At 41.9% G+C, this 17,733-nt stretch overlaps 1 protein-coding gene across 2 annotated transcripts in view; it reads right to left on the bottom strand.

The window, feature by feature from the left end:
- LOC124048539 (cadherin-23-like) overlaps positions 1–17,733 on the bottom strand; it is a 548,925-nt gene that overhangs the window by 243,995 nt on the left and 287,197 nt on the right. For both annotated transcript variants that reach the window (XM_046369416.1, XM_046369417.1), the window contains exons 12-13: positions 11,537–11,686; positions 5,167–5,325 (exon numbers count right to left, since the gene is read on the bottom strand). In XM_046369416.1, coding sequence (XP_046225372.1) covers positions 5,167–5,325; positions 11,537–11,686 — 309 coding nt within the window. The remainder of the gene's footprint in view (positions 1–5,166; positions 5,326–11,536; positions 11,687–17,733) is intronic.

Consider the following 17,733-nt stretch of genomic DNA (forward strand, 5'->3'; position numbering starts at 1 on the left):
TCCTTGGTATGGATTAAACGTAGAGGGTAAAGGCAGGGAGGTACTAGAATGCAGATGATGCACGCCCACGTATGTTTTTAGCTAGCTACAGTAGCTAGTTGTAAAGTGTTGGTTCCATGTTTCATGAGCTGAAATAAAATATTCCAGAAATATTCCATACGTTAATGTTGTGTACAAATTTGTTTACATCCCTGTTAGTGAGCATGTATCCTTTGGCAAGATAATCCATCCACCTGAAAGGTGTGACATATCAAGATGCTTTAAACAGCATTTAAAAATATATATATATTTAACCTTTATTTAACCAGGAAGGGCTCATAGAGATTTGAAATATCTTTTTCAAGAGCATCCTGGCCAAGATAGGCAGTACCAAGTCATTACACAATAACAGACAGCCAACATGAAAAACTACAGGTAATATAGTAAAAAAAAGAATTCACAAGAGTATAACAAAATCATAAAACAGCAAATTAAAAACATTGACAGGTCAGGGAATCAGCCTCAAAATCCTTCATCAATGATTTAAAAACACCAATTGGACAAGTTGTTCCAGTTTAAAAGTATTTTGTAAGGGGTTCCAAGCCTGATCATTTGACAGATGCACATTGTGCTGGGGACAAAAAAAGGCCACTCTAAATGTGCAGTTTTGTCACACAACACAAAGCCACAGTCTCAAGTTTTGAGGCAGTGTGCAATTGGCATGCTGACTGCAGGAATGTCTACCAGAGCTGTGCCAGAAAATGTAATGTTAATTTCTCTATCTTTAATAAGCTGCCACCAACGTCATTTTAAAGAATTTGGCAGTACGTCCAGCTGGCCTCACTACCGCTGACCAAGTTTAACCACGCCAGCCCAGGATGTCCACATCTTACTTCTTCACCTGCGGGATCGTCTGAGACCAGCTGATGAAACTGTGGATTTGCACAGAAACTTGACCTGACTGCAGTTTGGCATTGTAACCAACTTCAGTGGGCAAATGCTCACCTTCGATGTCCACTGGCACGCTGGAGAAGTGTGCTCTTCAAGGATGAATCCCATTTTCAACTGTACCGGGCAGACGGCAGAGAGCAAGTAGGCGAGCGGTTTGCTGATGTCAACGTTGTGAACATAGTTCCCTAAGGTGGTGGCGGGGTTATGGTATGGGCAGGCATAAGCTACGGATAAAGAACACAATTGCATTTCATCTATGACAATTTGAATGCACAGAGATACTGTGGCGAGACCCATTGTCGTGCCATTCATCCGCCGCCATCACCTCATGTTTCAGCATGATAATGCACGGCCCCATGTCGCAAGAATCTGTACACAGTTCCTGAAAGCTGAAAAGGTCCCAGTTCTTCCATGGCCAGCATACTCACCAGACATGTCACCTATTGAGTATGTTTGGGATGCTATCGATCTATGTGTACGACAGCATGTTCCGGGTCCCGCAAATATCCAGAAACTTCGAATAGTCATTGAAGAGGAGTAGGACAACATTCCACAGGCCACAATCAACAGCCTGATCAACTCTACGGGAAGGATTTGTTTCGCCCTGCACAAGGCAAATGGTGGTCACAACCAGATACTGACTGGTTTTCTGATTCACGCCCCTACTTTTTTTTAAAGTTCTCTGCAACCAACAGATGCATATCTGTATTTCCAGTCATGTGAAATCCATAGATAAGTGCCTAATACATTTATTTCATTTGACTGATTTCCTTATATGAACTGTAACTCAGTAAAATCCTTAAAATTGTTGCATGTTGCGTTTATATTTTCATTCAGTGTACATTTAAAAAAGTACAATAAATCAATGGAATATACACCATCACAAAAAATCCATTATTTCTTTTGATCATGTCTAAAGAAACATTATGATATGAAGAAAATGTATTTCAAAAGAACCGAATACAAATTGGCCTACTGTATGTTATCTGGCTAAGCTCCATGCCATAGGCTGTAGGCTTGTTTCCTTATCTGAAAATGTATGTTTATAAGTTCCATTACATTATATTATATGATTTTATAGTAAGAAGAATATAATTGAACTTAGCTGAAATAAATAGAAAGGATATTTTTCCCATTTCTAAGCAAGTACGCATATGAAGTTGCTATGTAGCGTCAAAGTCATCATTTGAAACAGGTCCTATATGCTAGATTTAGAGTTATTTGTCAACTTTAGTTGTGACTGATACAAACATTAGAATGTCTTAGAAATCAAAACATATACGGTCTGCATGATGCAGACAATCAATGATTTGAGAAAGTGTGCGCTCTGTTCCTTGCCTCAGGCTGCACAGCTTTTCTCTCATCAAGTGATCATATTTTCACCCATGAGACTATTTTCAATTTAATCTTGTCTCTACTAATATGTAAAATATATTCAATTTAGAATGGCCCTTTATCAAATGGGCAGGAACAGGGGAAAAAAGGAATGTCATCTGTATGCACTTGAATAGTGAATGGAGGCTGCACGCTTTCTGCTTACCTCGGTTTTATAGTGGAGCATAAATAAATATGCTACACTATAAATATAAGAGCCCCTATTTCACTTCATGCATCAACCACGGTTTGAAGAGCATGCTCTTACTGCGCGACGGTTGATATTCCGCCCATGGGCTCTCCAAGCCTGTTTCTGCAACTACCCAGTGTTTAATTTGGGAAACCAAGTGAAGGCTGTTTCGGATACATAGATAGTAACATATTTTCACAAATAAACTTATTTCACTAAACTCATTGTATTCTTTTTTTTTGTACTCCTTGACGAAGGCCATGCAGCCGAAACGCGTCGGTTTAAAAAAAACGTTGTTTCTATTAAAGGCATTTTAATTAATTATATGAAGAGTGCCTTGGTCCTCCTTTCTTTTTGATGACCAATTTACCCCTTTTACCAAAGGGCACCTTCTATCTACCAACATTTACTATCATGTACCTTAGTAGCGCTTCCCTTACTCCTCTTTCTACTATATTTCACTAAACTGTTGACAGCTCCTCAGCACGCTTGAAAAAGGAATAAAGGAGATAGAGTGGGAGATGGAAATGCATGGTGGTGAGATATTCTGTATAGCTTAAGTTAGTGCCACCCAAGTAATTGTGAAAATATAAACATTTCCTTATTCAAAATCAAATACAAATTCACAATAATTGTAGGTGAACTGTGAGCTGTCCCCGCACAATCAAGGATCCAACAGCATCGACTAGAGCTACAGTACCAGTCAAAAGTTTGAACACACATACTCATTCAAGGGTTTTTCTTTATTTTTACTAGTGAAGACATCAAAACTATGAAATAACACATGTGCAATTATGTAGTGAGCACAAAAGAGTTAAACAAATTAAAATATAATTTATATTTGAGATTCTTCAAAGTAGCCACCCATTGCCACTTTTGGCATTCTCTCAACCAGCTTCATGAGGAATGCTTTTCCAACAGTCTTGAAGGACTTCCCACATATATTCAAGTCCGGGCTCTGCCTGGGCCACTCAAGGACATTCAGAGACTTGTCCCGAAGCCACTCCTGCATTGTCTTGTCTGTGTGCTTAGGGTTGTTGTCCTGTTGTAAGGTGAACCTTACAAGTCTACCCCAGTCTAAGGCCCTGAGCACTCTGGAGCAGCTTTTCATCAAGGATCTCTCTGTACTTTGCTTCGTTCCTCTTTCCCTTGATCCCAACTAGTCTCCCAGTCCCTTCTGCTGAAAGACATCCTCACAGCATGATGCTGCCACCACCATGCTTCACTGTAGGAATGGTGCCAGGTTTCCTACATATGTGACGCTTGGCATTCAGAGGAGTTGCTTACATCTGGCCACTCTCTGGCCACTCTACCATAAAGGCCTGATTGGTAGAGTGCTCACCTCCACCACTCCACCAAAAGCACTCCATTGGTGGAGTGCTCACCTCCCTGACCAGGGCCCTTCTCTCCCAATTGCTCAGTTTGGCCAGACGGACAGCTTTAGGAAGAGTCATAGTGGTTCCAAAATTCTTTCATTTAAGATTGATGGAGGCCACTGTGTTCTTAGGGACCTTCAATGCCCCAGAAATGTTTTGGTACCATTTCCCCAGATCTGTGCCTCAACACAATCCTGTCTCTGAGCTCTACGGACAATTCCTTTGATCTCATGGCTTGGTTTTTGCTCTGACTTGCACTGTCAACTGTGGGACCTTATATAGACAAATGTGTACCTTTCCAAATCATGTCCAATCAATTGGATTTACCACAGGTGGACACCAAAAACACTAACACAAGTTGTAGAAACATCTCAAGGATGCTCAATGGAAGCAGGATGCACCTGAGTTCAATTTCAAGCCTTATAGCAAAGGGTCTGAGTGCTTATGTAAAAAGTTATTTCACTTTTGTATTTTTATAAATTTGCTCAAATTGATTAAAACCTGTTTTCGCTTTGTCATTAAGCTTACCTTGACTTAGAAGTGTTGTGTCGGATAGTCATAACCAGCTACCTAACATAGCATCCCTCTGTTTGAGCAGTGTGTTTGAGTAGGCTAAACTAGCTGGCTGCATTTGCTAGCTAAGTAAGTGAAACTGATCATTTATGAAGAAATTAATGTGTTCAAAATTGTTCAACTATTGTCTTTCTCTCTCTTTGAGTCAACTACTCACCACATTTCATGCACTGCAGTGCTAGCTAGCTGTACCTTATGCTTTCAGTACTAGATTCATGCTCTGATCCTTTGATTGGGTGGAAAACATCTCAGTTCAAGAGATCTGATAGGTTGGAGGACGTCCCCCAGAAGTTTTCATAGTTACTGTGTATGTCCATGGAAAGGGGTGAGAACCATGAGCCTCCTAGGTTTTGTATTGAAGTCATTGTTCCCAGAGAAGGACGGAAGCTAGCTGTCCTCTGGTTACACCATTGTGCTACCCAATAGAGTGCTGTTGAAGCTACTGTAGACGTTCATTGCAAAATAGTGTTTTAATAAAGTATTTGGTGACGTGATTATATTTAGTATAGTTTTTTTTTAAATGAAAACTTTTTGAAGTTAACATTTAAAAAAAATGAAATTTACTGAGAAGGATGGTCCTCTCCTTGCTCCTCTGAGGAGTCTCCACTGCTAGGCAATGTGTGTTACAGCACAACAGACACCATACAACAGCATGAGACAGTGTGCTTCAGGGAGTGTTTGTTACAGTGTGTTGTAGCTCGCGTGTTGCAGTGATAACCTTACCTGGATGCGTAGGAGGGAGGTTCCTCTGGGTGTGTTCTCAGGCAGACTGATGTTATACAGGGATTTAAGGAAGATGGGCCGGTTGTCATTCTCATTGATCAGGTCAATGAAGATACGGGCAAAACCCACATGTTCTGACATGGACTCATTGGCATATAGCTGAAAAACATAGAGTAGAGTCTCTGATTACTTGAACACATCAATGTTCTAGACATAGTGTAGGAAGGAAGTGGAGACGTCATAGAACATCAAAAAGTAAACATTACTGGAGACACCTGGGCAATTTTAGTACAGTGTTGCATTTGCCAGAAAATAGATCTGCGGTGGCTTATTAATGGTAAATACGTTAATTGTTTTGCCCCACAGTCAGCCAATATGCTTAGCTAGTTAGCAATCATTTCTACACTATTTTGCTAACGACAGTTGTTTTTACATTTTACCATTGTGACATGCATCCATGCGTATCCACTTTCTAGGCATATGCTCATGTACTTTGTTTTGAACTTAATTAACAGACTGAAATTAGTTTAAAACATGTCATACTTTAAACTTTATTCAGTTTTAAGGATCCAAAACACAATATCAAATGTTTTGGTAAATGCTCAACCAAGTCTGCAGCACTGAGTGCTGATTTTTAAAGTCTGAGCTAGACAGTGTCTTCTGCTATGGCATTGTCACATAAGTGAAATGTGGCAGCATTATTCTTAGTTTGTCCCTGTAATGACTGTATACAATCTCATGATCACATGAGAATAGAACCAAAACATACAGTACATTTCTCACAAGCCAATGATTGGCTGTCAGTACACATGTACTGTATGTACAGTACGTGTGTAACAAGCGGTCTGAGAGTCTGGGAAAACAAGTTCAGGGATTGAGTGTTTTAATAAATAAACGCAACGAAACACAAAATAAGAAACATAAACAACGCACAGACATGACACTGGAACAAAAACAATAATGCCTGGGGAAGGAACCGAAAGTAGTGACATATATAGTGAAGGTAATCAGGGAGGTGATGGAATCCAGGTGAGTCTGGAGACGTGCGTAACGATGGTGACAGGTGTGCGCCATAACGAGCAGCCTGGTGACCTAGAGGCCGGAGAGGGAGCACACATGACAACGTGTTCCACCTGAGGTGGCATTAGTCAGATGATCCTATACTGTATTTATAGCTATACACTGTAAACCCCATTATGCTGTCATTACTGAAAACATTTGAGGAAGCCCATTGCACTTAATATATATGAGAACAGTTACTTAAAGTGATTTTGTTATCATAACTCAAACTAATAGAGTCACTGTCCCCCTGTAGGGGGTCCAGATTTGAGTTGAATCAGCTTGAACATTTTGTGTAACTACGGCATGCCTCCAATAGAATTTCCCAGTGCTCCTTGCTTTTCGACTTTGAGTGAATTGTAGAGTTACCATCCACGACTGTATTTGTTCGTAGATGTTGTTGTTGAATTCATTCATTTTCAGTCATGTGGCCTTCACCAAGTGAGGTTTTAGGCAAATGTTATCATTATAGTTACTCTTTATGACAGTACAATAAATACATATCTCATAAGACCTTATGTTTAGCTTTACCCCAATACAGTGGCCTGAAACTCATGGTATACAGGCCAAATTAGGCATGCAAGTAGGGTTGCATTTCTTTCTTTTTATTCTTCAGTGCAATCTCAGGAAAAAAAGGTGCTTAGTAGAACATAGAGAGTTTTTCGGCTTGTCCCCATAGGGCATGATCACCAACCGTTTTTGAGTCGAGATCACTAGAGTCAAAATACAAGCCGAGATCTAAATGTTTTTTTTTTTACATGACTTAACAACACAAGCCTTTGCAACATTAACCTATTTAAAACAGTACTGTAGTTATGAGTTGTGTGCAGTCGGCCATAGGCCCAAAACATTATACCATAATTATTTTTGCTTGAATTGTCCTGCCAATACATTGATCTCAGACCAATATTTGAGGTAGGCTATACTATCACACTGGTAATAGATCAGTTGTTGTATTACTTGTGTATTACTGAGTGAGCATACATTTTAATAAATCACTTTTACATTTTTTGCTGGGCTTATAGAGCCTACATCTGATGGTCAGTCTCAGTGGAGGGGGAGGGCAGCAGACTGAGGGTCTGCCTCTCATCCCTCTGCTCTCCCTTTCCCCACTGACACTGACCAAAAAGGAACACCGTTTTTCAGCTGATAGCGAAACTCGAGTACCACCACATTTCTTTCTGCCCAGTGCACAAATTAATGTTGTTACTCCTATGACCAGAGAAATTGAGAGCCTATCTATCCACTTCCCTACTCACCCATTGCAGCTGCAGTGCTGGTTGTAGTGCGAGTGGAAGTAGGGAGAACACACATTTTATGGCTTATAAAAGTGTTGAAAGTTTTGACAATGCTGAGTAAGCTTAAACATCTCACTAACTTATTAAACAGCAGCTCTTTGCTGTATTCGTTGACATTCTCTTTATAGTCATTTTTTTAAAAGTGCAGAAATTTCAGTATCAGGTTTGCTGTAGCTTTATCTTACACCTGCTACGTTGCTGCAGACATGGCCAGCATTTATACATTAAAACATATGGAATGGTTCAAAATGGGAACACGCGCAGGCCAGCTGAATCGGGTGCACCTACCGCGAGAATAATAAAAAAAATAGGAATGAAAAGTTTATTGCTCGGAAATGTTTGGTGATCGACTAAGAATGCCTTGGAGATTGGTTGGTGACCACTGCCATAAAGGAATACTTTTTGGTGCTACTGTAGGTATAACCTTTTGCAGAGAGGATACTGCAAATGCATCCAACAACTTTGTAGAGACACAAGCCTGATGTAGTCATTGCGTGCTATGAATATGGGACCAAATACTAAACTTTTGACAATTTTTATACACTTTAAGTGAATTTCTCACAATACTGTAATTATAGTATGACTTCAACAGGGGGGCCTAGATAAACAAAGTGCTTTAATTTCTAAACAGTTAAACAGATATGTATGAAAATACCTTAAAATATAAAGTGACATTCTGTACTATCGCTTCATATGAAATATTTGATCTCAAATCCAAAATGCTGGAATAAAGAGCAACATTTTAACAAAGCAAATTTGAGGAAAACGCTACAGAAGTTCTATCAACACATTGACTGTAGTACTCACTTTGAAAAAACGCTCAACCCCTGTTACTCCCCCTTCCAGGATGCCTACAAGGCCCTCCCCCACCCTCCCTTCTGCAATTCAGATCATGACTCCATTTTGCTCCTCCCTTCCTATAGGCATCTCAAACAGGAAGTATCCATGCTAAGGTCTATTCATCGCTGGTCTGACCAATCGGAATCCATTATTCAAGATTGTTTTGATCACGCAGACTGCGATATATTCCGGGTAGCCTCTGAGAATAATATTGACATATACACAGACATAGTTCACCAGGAAGTGTATAGGGGATGTTGTTCCCACTTTACCTATTAAAACCTACCCAAACCAGAAACTGTGGATAGATGGCAGTATTCGCGTAAAACTGAAAGTGCAAACCACCCCATTTAACCATGGCAAGGTAACTGAGGACATGGTTGAATTCAAGCAGTGTAGTAGTTATTCCCTCCGTAAGGCAATCAAACAGGCAAAACGTTAGTACAGAGACAAAGTGGAGTTGCAATTCAACGGCTCAGACATGAGATGTATGTAGCAGGGTAAGCCATCTCCGTGGCTTGCTTGAGTAAGACGTTAAAGTGTGTTAACCCTCGCAAGACTGCCGACCCATACGGCATCCCTAGCCGCGTCCTGAGAACATGCGCATACTAGCTGGCTGGAGTGTTTTACGGACATATTCAATCTCTCCCTATCCCAGTCTGCTGTCCCCACTTGCTTCAAAATGTCCACCATTGTTCCTGTACCCAAGAAAGCAAAGGTAACTGAACTAAATTACTATCATCCCCTAGTACTCCTGTCATAGACCCACTTCAATTTGCATACCTCCCCAATAGATCCACAGACGATGCAATCGCCATCGCACTGCACATTGCCTTATCCCATCTGGACAAGAGGAATATCTATGTAAGAATGCTGTTCATTGTTATAGCTCAGCCTTCAACACCATAATACCCTCCAAGCTCATCATTAAGCTCGGGCCCTGAGTCTGGATCCTGCCCCGTGCAACTGGGTCCTGGACTTCCTGACAGGCTGACACCAGGTGTTAGGAAACAATACCTCCACTTCGCTGATCCTCAACACAGGGTGTGTGCCCAGCCCCATCCTGTACTCCCTGTTCACCCATGACAGCGTGGTCACGCATGCCTCCAACTCAATCATCAAGTTTGCAGACAACAACAACAGTAGTAGGCCTGATTACCAACAATGACGAAACAGTCTACAGGGAGGAAGTGAGGGCCCTGGCAGAGTGATGCCAGGTAAATAACCTCTCCCTCAACGTCAACAAAATTAAGGCGCTGATCGTGGACTTCAGGAAACAGCAGAGGGAGCACGCCCTTATCCACATTGACAGGACCGCAGTGGAGAAGGTGAAAAGCTTCAAGTTCCTTGGCATACACATCACTGACAATCTGAAATGGTCCACCCACACAGACAGTCTGGTGAAGAAGGCGGAACAGCACCTCTTCAACCTCATGAGGCTGAAGAAATTCGGCTTGGCCCCTAAAACCCTCACAAACCTTTACATATGCACAATTGAGAGCATCCTGTCGGGCTTCATCACCGCCTGGTATGCCCAACGCATCACCAGGGGCACACTGCCCTCCAGCACCCGATGTCACAGGAAATCCAAAAAGATCATCAAGGACATCAACCACCCGAGCTACGGCCTGTTCACCCCGCTACCATCCAGAAGGTGAGGTCAGTACAGATGCATCAAAGCTGGTACAGAGAGACTTAGAAGCTATTTTTATCTTAAGGCTATCAGACTGTTTAATAGCCATCACTAGCCAGCTACCACCCGGTTACACTCTAAAAAATGATGGGCGGTATTACCAGATTACCAGATAGGGGATCTTAGGCTTGTAACCATAGCATAATCTTTTTGTGCTATAGTGAACCCATTTTTGAAGGTTCAATAAAGAACCATGCTCATAAGATTCTAATTGGTGCTATAAAGAACCTAAGATTCTATAAAGAACCATTTAAAAGAGTTGCTATATTGCACCAAAAAAAGGATTCCACTATGGTTGCAACCCTTTTTGGGACAACATAGAACTTTAAAAATATATATTTATAGAACCCTTGTTATGGTTCTTTATATGAACCTTTTTTATGGTTCTTTATGGTTGGTTCATAAAGAACCATTGAAAGGTTCTTTGTAGAGCCTATTGAAGAACCATACAGTGTTTTTTGTTCTGGTCAGCCATATTATATAGTTAAAAATCCAGCGGTCTAAGGCACTAAGTCTTCACTACAGCCCCGGGTTCAATCCCAATGGGGCTGTGTCCCCATTGGCCGAGACCGGGAGACCCATGAGGCTTCGCACAATTGGCCCAGCGTCATCCGGGTTAGGTGCGGGTTTGGCCGGCCAGGATGTCCTTGTCGCTCTTGCGACTCCTGTGGCGAGCGCATGCACGATGACACAGTTGGCAGTTGTACGGTGTTTCCTCCGACACATTTGTGCGGCTGGCTTCTGGATTAAGCGAGCAGTGTGTCAAGAAGCAGTGTGGCTTGGCAGGGCCGTGTTATGGAGGACGCATGGCTATCGACCTTCGCCTCTCCCGAGTCCGTACAGGAGTTTCAGCGATGGGACAAGACTGCAACTACCAATTGGCTATCACAAAATTTGGGCGAAAAAGGGGTAAAAAAACATATATAAAATACATCCAGAGATATTATTGTGTTAATTGACAAGTTGAAGTAAGCTACAGCTATAAAGATAATTGAGAATTACTGACTGATTAAGTCAACCACTCTCAATTGGCACAAGGCTCTTAAGTGATCATTTCACAAGACACTATCACTGGTAATGGATAATATGTAATGGCATAACACAACACATTCGATAAACTGGCCACTCTCATGGTTGCGCAAAAATAGCTACATTTTAATTATCACTAAAAGAGCAAAGAATCATTTTGTGAACTGCAAAGAATCTCAACCCAAATGGTTATTTGAAATGGTTATTTGAGTCATTAATGTAAAAGTAAAAAATTGTATGTAGCAAACACCCCTTTAATCTGATTCCAGGGACACCCGCCCATAGTGTCTTTGCTTACTGTGCTCCAAACAGTAGATGCCATGCTTGTTACAGTACATGTTACTGATAGTTTGTTTGTAACAGAGATAAAAACATGCCGTAAGCAAGTTTGCATGCGTGTGTGCATTCGTGTCTGTGTGCGAGTACGCTTGTGTGTTCAGAGTGAACTTACAGAGAAGCTGTATCTTTGGATGTTCTCGTAGTCCAGAGGCACGTCCACCCTCACCCTGATGTCAGCACGGCCCTGCACCGCTGTGGGTGAAATGGTGAAGTGATCCGAGTTGTTCCCCGTTAGGAACACCTGAAACATACTGTTCACTCCCTAGAGAAGAGGATGGAGGGATGGAGTCACAAGGAAAAGATAATTAGATATTGGGTAAATATTCAAAGGGATGAGAAGAAAAGCTGCGGTATGAGATGTGGGGCTGAATTACAAACTATGGATGGAAATGAGATCTTTTGTTAAATACCTTATATTTGCACTAATGTAAACACAGAAATGTTGATAAAGGGTAACTGTTCCTGGTAAGGAAAAGAGGTATGCAGTCGTGGTGCAAAAGCACAGATCATGTAATTAAACATCTGAATTTATCTATCATAAAATTATTAATGCAGTACTATGGCAACAACATCTGTGGCAAAAAGTAATGACTATCCTCCTTAATCAGTCAAGTTGCAGATGCTGTGCAGTATCATACATTCTGCATATGTCCTCCTACAGACTAGCATGTACACATTACTAGCATGTACACCAGGGGTGGGCAATAATAGCAATATCGACCAATTCGAATTGTTTTCATTTTATGGCTTTTCTAACAATTCTAGATACAAACTACAAACAAGTTTATGTTCAAGAAGCTAATAACAAAATATGTCAAATTACTTAAATATTGTAAAGGTGTATTATTGTTATTTTTGTATCACAAAGGGAATAAATGCATCATACATATATTAGAAAGTTCAGGAAAAAATCAGGGAAGATCACTAAGTATCAATTGTGTTTCGTAGCATCGTGACGAAACAGAAGACACGTGCATGTTCCTAAGAGTCTTAGCTTTCAGGAATGGGGTAATAAGAGCTAATAACTCCAACGTAACCGCGGTTCTATGACTCACGAACTAAACTAAGCGGCACATTCAGTGACAATTCTTCTTGTTGTTGCTAAATCCACCGTGGGCTGTTAATCGACATATGACTTATTTTGCTCACCTCTGGTGTACATACTACTAGCATGTACAAGAAAAAAGCTTCATTGTGTGTGAGTGAGAAAATGTATTTGACTCTATTCTGAATTATTCTGGAAGCGATCATTCGATGCCAGTCCCACGCATGTATTCACCTCTTATTGGTTCCATCCAAGCGCATTTATTTTTTTATTATCTCTACATGTCACTTTGCTCCTCTATCATCTCTCAATATCTCACTACCTCTACATGTAATATATATCATATTCTCTCTCTTCTCTGTGTCTTTGAGATGCAGGGTCAGAGATTAGATAGTATCTCAGAGTAGGAGCTCTTCCCCAGACTGGTGGTCTCCACACACACACACGCATGCATGCAAGCACACACACACACAAATACACGCACAGACCCCCAGACACCACTGTGAACGCATGGCACGGTAATGAACTGTGTCTCGTCACCCACAGCCAATTATAAAGGCCCCTTTTTTCTATTTCTTCAGGAATCCATTTGCTTGTGATGACAGCGGGGAGAACGATTGATCCACAGAGAGAAAATAAGAGTTCTATAATCATTTAACCTGGAGTGTTCTCTTTTTTTGTGGAAAAAGACAAGAAGAAAATAAAATGAACAAGGGACAGAAAAAATAAACCCATGGAAAGATGAATAAGTGAAGATTGGACCCCACTAAATGGACCTGAACATCAGACTGAAGGAGAGCCACTGGCGACTTCCCAAAATAGCACCCTATTCCCTACAGCAGTGGTTCCCAAACTTTTTATAGTGCCGTACCCCTTCAAACATTCAACCTTTAATACAGGGAAACTGAAATCAGTTCTACCAAATTTCTATCAACATGTTAAATGTGCAACCAGAGGGAAACATTTCTAGATCACCTGTACTTCATACACAGAGACGCGTACAAAGCTCTCCCTCGCCCTCCATTTGGTAAATCCGACCACAACTCTATCCTCCTGATTCCTGCTTACAAGCAAAAACTAAAGCAGGAAGCACCAGTGACAAAAAAGTGGTCAGATGAAGCAGATGCTAAACTACAGGACTATTTTGCTATCACATATGTTCCGATATTCTTCCGAAGGCATTGAGGAGTACACCACATCAGACACTGGCTTTATCAATAAGTGCATCGAGGAAGTCGTCACCACAGTGATCCAACCAGAAGCCATGGGTTACAGGCAACATTAGCACTGAGCTAAAGGGTAGAGCTACCGCTTTCAAGGTGCGGGACTCTAACCCGGAAGCTTACAAGAACTGCTGCTATGCCTTGCGACGAACCATCAAACAGGCAAAGCATCAATACAGGGCTAAGATTGAATCATACTGCACCGGCTCCGAAGCTCATCTTTGCAGGGCTTGCAAACTATTACAGACTACAAAGGGAAGCACAGCCGCGAGCTGCCCAGTGACACGAGCCTACCAGACGATCTAAATCACTTATATGCTCACTTCAAAGCAAGCAACACTGAGGCATGCATGAGAGTATCAGCTGTTCCGGACGACTGTGTGATCACGCTCTCCGTAGCCGACGTGAGTAAGACCTTTAAACAGGTCAACATTCACAAGGCTGTGGGAACAGACAGATTACCAGGACGTGTGCTCCCCCGGCATGTGCTGACCAACTGGCAGGTGTCTTCACTGACATTTTCAACATGTCCCTGATTGAGTCTGTAATACCAACATGTTTCAAGCAGACCACCATAATGCCTGTGCCCAAGAACACAAAGGCAACCTGCCTAAATGACTACAGACCCGTAGCACTCACGTCTGTAGCCATGAAGTGCTTTGAAAGGTTGGTAATGGCTCACATCAACACCATTATCCCAGAAATCCTAGACCCACTCCAATTTGCATACTGCCCAAACAGATCCACAGATGATGTAATCTCTATCGCACTCCACACTGCCCTTTCCCACCTGGACAAAAGGAACACTTATGTAAGAATGCTATTTAATTGACTACAGCTCAGCGTTCAACACCATAGTACCCTCAAAGCTCATCACTAAGCCAAGGATCCTGGGACTAAACACCTCCCTCTGCATCTGGATCCTGGACTTCCTAACGGGTCGTCCCCAGGTGGTGAGGGTAGGTAGCAACACATCTGCCACGCTTATCCTCAAAACTGGAGCTCCCCAGGGGTGCCCAGTCCCCTCCTGTAGTCCCTGTTCACCCACGACTGCATGGCCAGGCACGACTCCAACACCATCATTACATTTGCAGACGACAACAGTGGTAGGCCTGATCACCGACAACGACGATACAGCCTACCACCTCGTTGTTGGTGGTCAGGCCTACCACTGTTGTGTCTTCGGCAAACTTGATGATGGTGTTGTGCCTGACCGTGCAGTCATGAGTGAACAGGGAGTACAGGAGAGGACTGAGCACGTACCCCTGAGGGGCCCCTGTGATGAGCATCAGCATGGCGAATGTGTTGTTACCTACCCTTACCACCTGGGGACGGTCCGTCAGGAAGTCCAGAATCCAGTTGCAGAGGGAGGTGTTTAGTCCCAGGTCCTTAGCTCATTGATGAGCTTTCAGGGCACTATGGTGTTGAACATTGAGCAGTAGTCTATTAATAGCATCCTCACATAGGTGTTCCTTTTGTCCAGGTGGTAAAGGGCAGTGTGGAATGCAATAGAGATTGAATAATCTGTGGATCTGTTAGATCTGTGGATTTGCATACATATCTGTAGGTCTGTATGCAAATTGTGGATATCGGGTTTATGGGATAATGGTGTGAAGTGAGTAAGACCTTTAAACAGGTTAACAATCACAATGCCGCAGGCCAGATGGATTACCAGGATGCTAATTCAGAGCATGCACTGACCAGCTGACAAGTGTCTTCATCTTCATTACTTTTTAACTCTGAACTGTCTGGAATGGGCTCGTAAAGTAAGCATTTCACTGTAAAGTCTACCCCTGTTGTATTCGGCGCATGTGACCAGTAAAATTTGATTTGAAGTTGAGCTGAGCTGGGGTTAACTTGCTGGGGATAGGGGGCAGTATTTTCACTTTGGATGAATTGCGTGCCCATAGTGAACTGCATCCTACTCTGTCCTAGATTGCTAATATATGCATATTATTATTACTATTGGATATAAAACACTCTGAAGTTTCTAAAGCTGTTTGAATTATGTCTGTGAGTATAACAGAACTCATAGGGCAGGCAATCTTCCAAACAAGAAGTGAAATTCTGAATGTGGGTCAAATTTGACGTCATTGCCCCTTCCTTTCCAAACAAGATATGGATATGATAGCACTTCCTACGCATTCCACTAGATGTCCTCATTCAGCAGAACATGGACTGGAGCTTCTGGTGTGAACTTTGACCAAATGGGAGGGGAAATAGTCACGGTCTTGGCATAATGCAATTTCCCTGTGTCGCATTTCTCTGTGGGTGCCACCGTCGTTCCATTTGGCTGCAGATGAAAACGTATGATCCGGTTGGAACGTTATTGGATATATATGAAAATAACATCCTGAAGATTGATTCTCTACTTAGTTTGACTAGTTTATTCGACCTGAAATATATATTTTTTACGTTTTCTTGCGAGTTGTCCTGGACCAGCGTCAGTTTTTGGGCATGTGAGCTGAAAGTGCTAGCAAATGCAGCTAATTGGACACTAGCTTTGGACATTATGGAACAAAACAATGATTTATTGTGGAACTAGGACTCCTTGCACTGCATTCTGATGAAAGATCATCAAATGTAAGGGAATATTTATGATGTAATTTCTTATTTCTGTTGACTCCAACATGGCAGAGAAATAGTTTTACGTCTGAGCGCTGTCTCAGATTATTGCATGGTAGGCTGTTTTCATAACGTTTTTAGAAAATCTGACACAGCGGTTGCATTAAGAACCAGTGTATCTTTAATTATATGTAGAACATGTATCTTTAGTCAAAGTTTATGATGAGTATTTCTGTTATCTGGCGTAGCTTTCTATAATTCCTCATTCCGGCATTTCTGAACATGGTGACAATGTAAACCGAGATCTGTGGATATAAATATGCATATTATCGAACAAAACATAAATGTATTATGTAACATGTCATATGAGTGTCATCTGATGAAGATTTTCAAAAGGTTAGTGATTCATTTTATCTCTAATCCTGCTTTTGCGACTCTATCTTTGGCTGGAAAAAACGGTTGTGTTTTTCCTTTGATTTGGTGGTGATATAACATAAATATATATTGTGTTTTCGCTGTAAAACATTTAAAAAATCGGACATGATGGGTAGATGAACAAGATGTTTATCTTTCATTTGCTGTATTGGACTTGTTAATGTGTGAAAGTTAAATATTTCTAACGAATATTTTGAATTCCCTGCGCCACCTTTTTAGCTGAATGGGGGGGTGGAGTTCCCCTCGGGGATCGCCTACCATATTAAGCAGAGAGCAAGGGTTGCTGATGAGATGGCCCAGTGGGGGCTGCATTCTGATGCACTCTACTGTAGATCAGGTTTAAATCCATCTCACTGATGTACTGTAGCTATGTGGCTGTTTGCCCTGAGCCCACATAGCTTACCCAATAAACCTAAACCACATGAGGTTGGTGGCACCTTAGTTGGGAAGAACGGACTTGTGGTAATGGCTGGAGTGGAATCAGTGGAATGGTATCAAATACATCAAACTTGGTTTTCAAGTGTTTGATGCCATTCCATTTGCTTAGTTCCGGCCATTATTATAAGCCGTTGTCCCCTCAGCAACCTCCTGTGACCTTAAAGCATCTATTGTGGAGATTTCACATGGGCACTGCTTGTATAGATTGAGGTATGCAGCATTTATGTGACACTGCCAACCTCTGCAAACACACACACACACCTGTTTTGAGACTGCTGATAGCGGCACTCCTCTTATCTGCCAGATTTACCCATCAACTGATGAGGAGCTCCCATGGAATAGAGGTGATTTTCTTTGCCGTCCCGAGCCATCGCCATGCCGACAGGAGCAAACACACTCCACGGCAAGAATAAACAAACCTGCAGCTGAATATGCCACTATCTCTCCCTCAGACACGTTGTCTCTCTTTCTCTCTGTCTCCCTCTGCCTCTCACTGTCTAACCCTCTCTCTTTCTCTCTCCCGCTATCCTCATCCCTCATTTGTTTCCCTCAACCTCTCATTTTGCATCTTTCTCAGCCTCCCCCTCTCGTTCTATATGTCTG

Source organism: Oncorhynchus gorbuscha, linkage group LG11 (genome assembly GCF_021184085.1).
Source record: "Oncorhynchus gorbuscha isolate QuinsamMale2020 ecotype Even-year linkage group LG11, OgorEven_v1.0, whole genome shotgun sequence".
Lineage (NCBI taxonomy): Eukaryota > Metazoa > Chordata > Actinopteri > Salmoniformes > Salmonidae > Oncorhynchus > Oncorhynchus gorbuscha.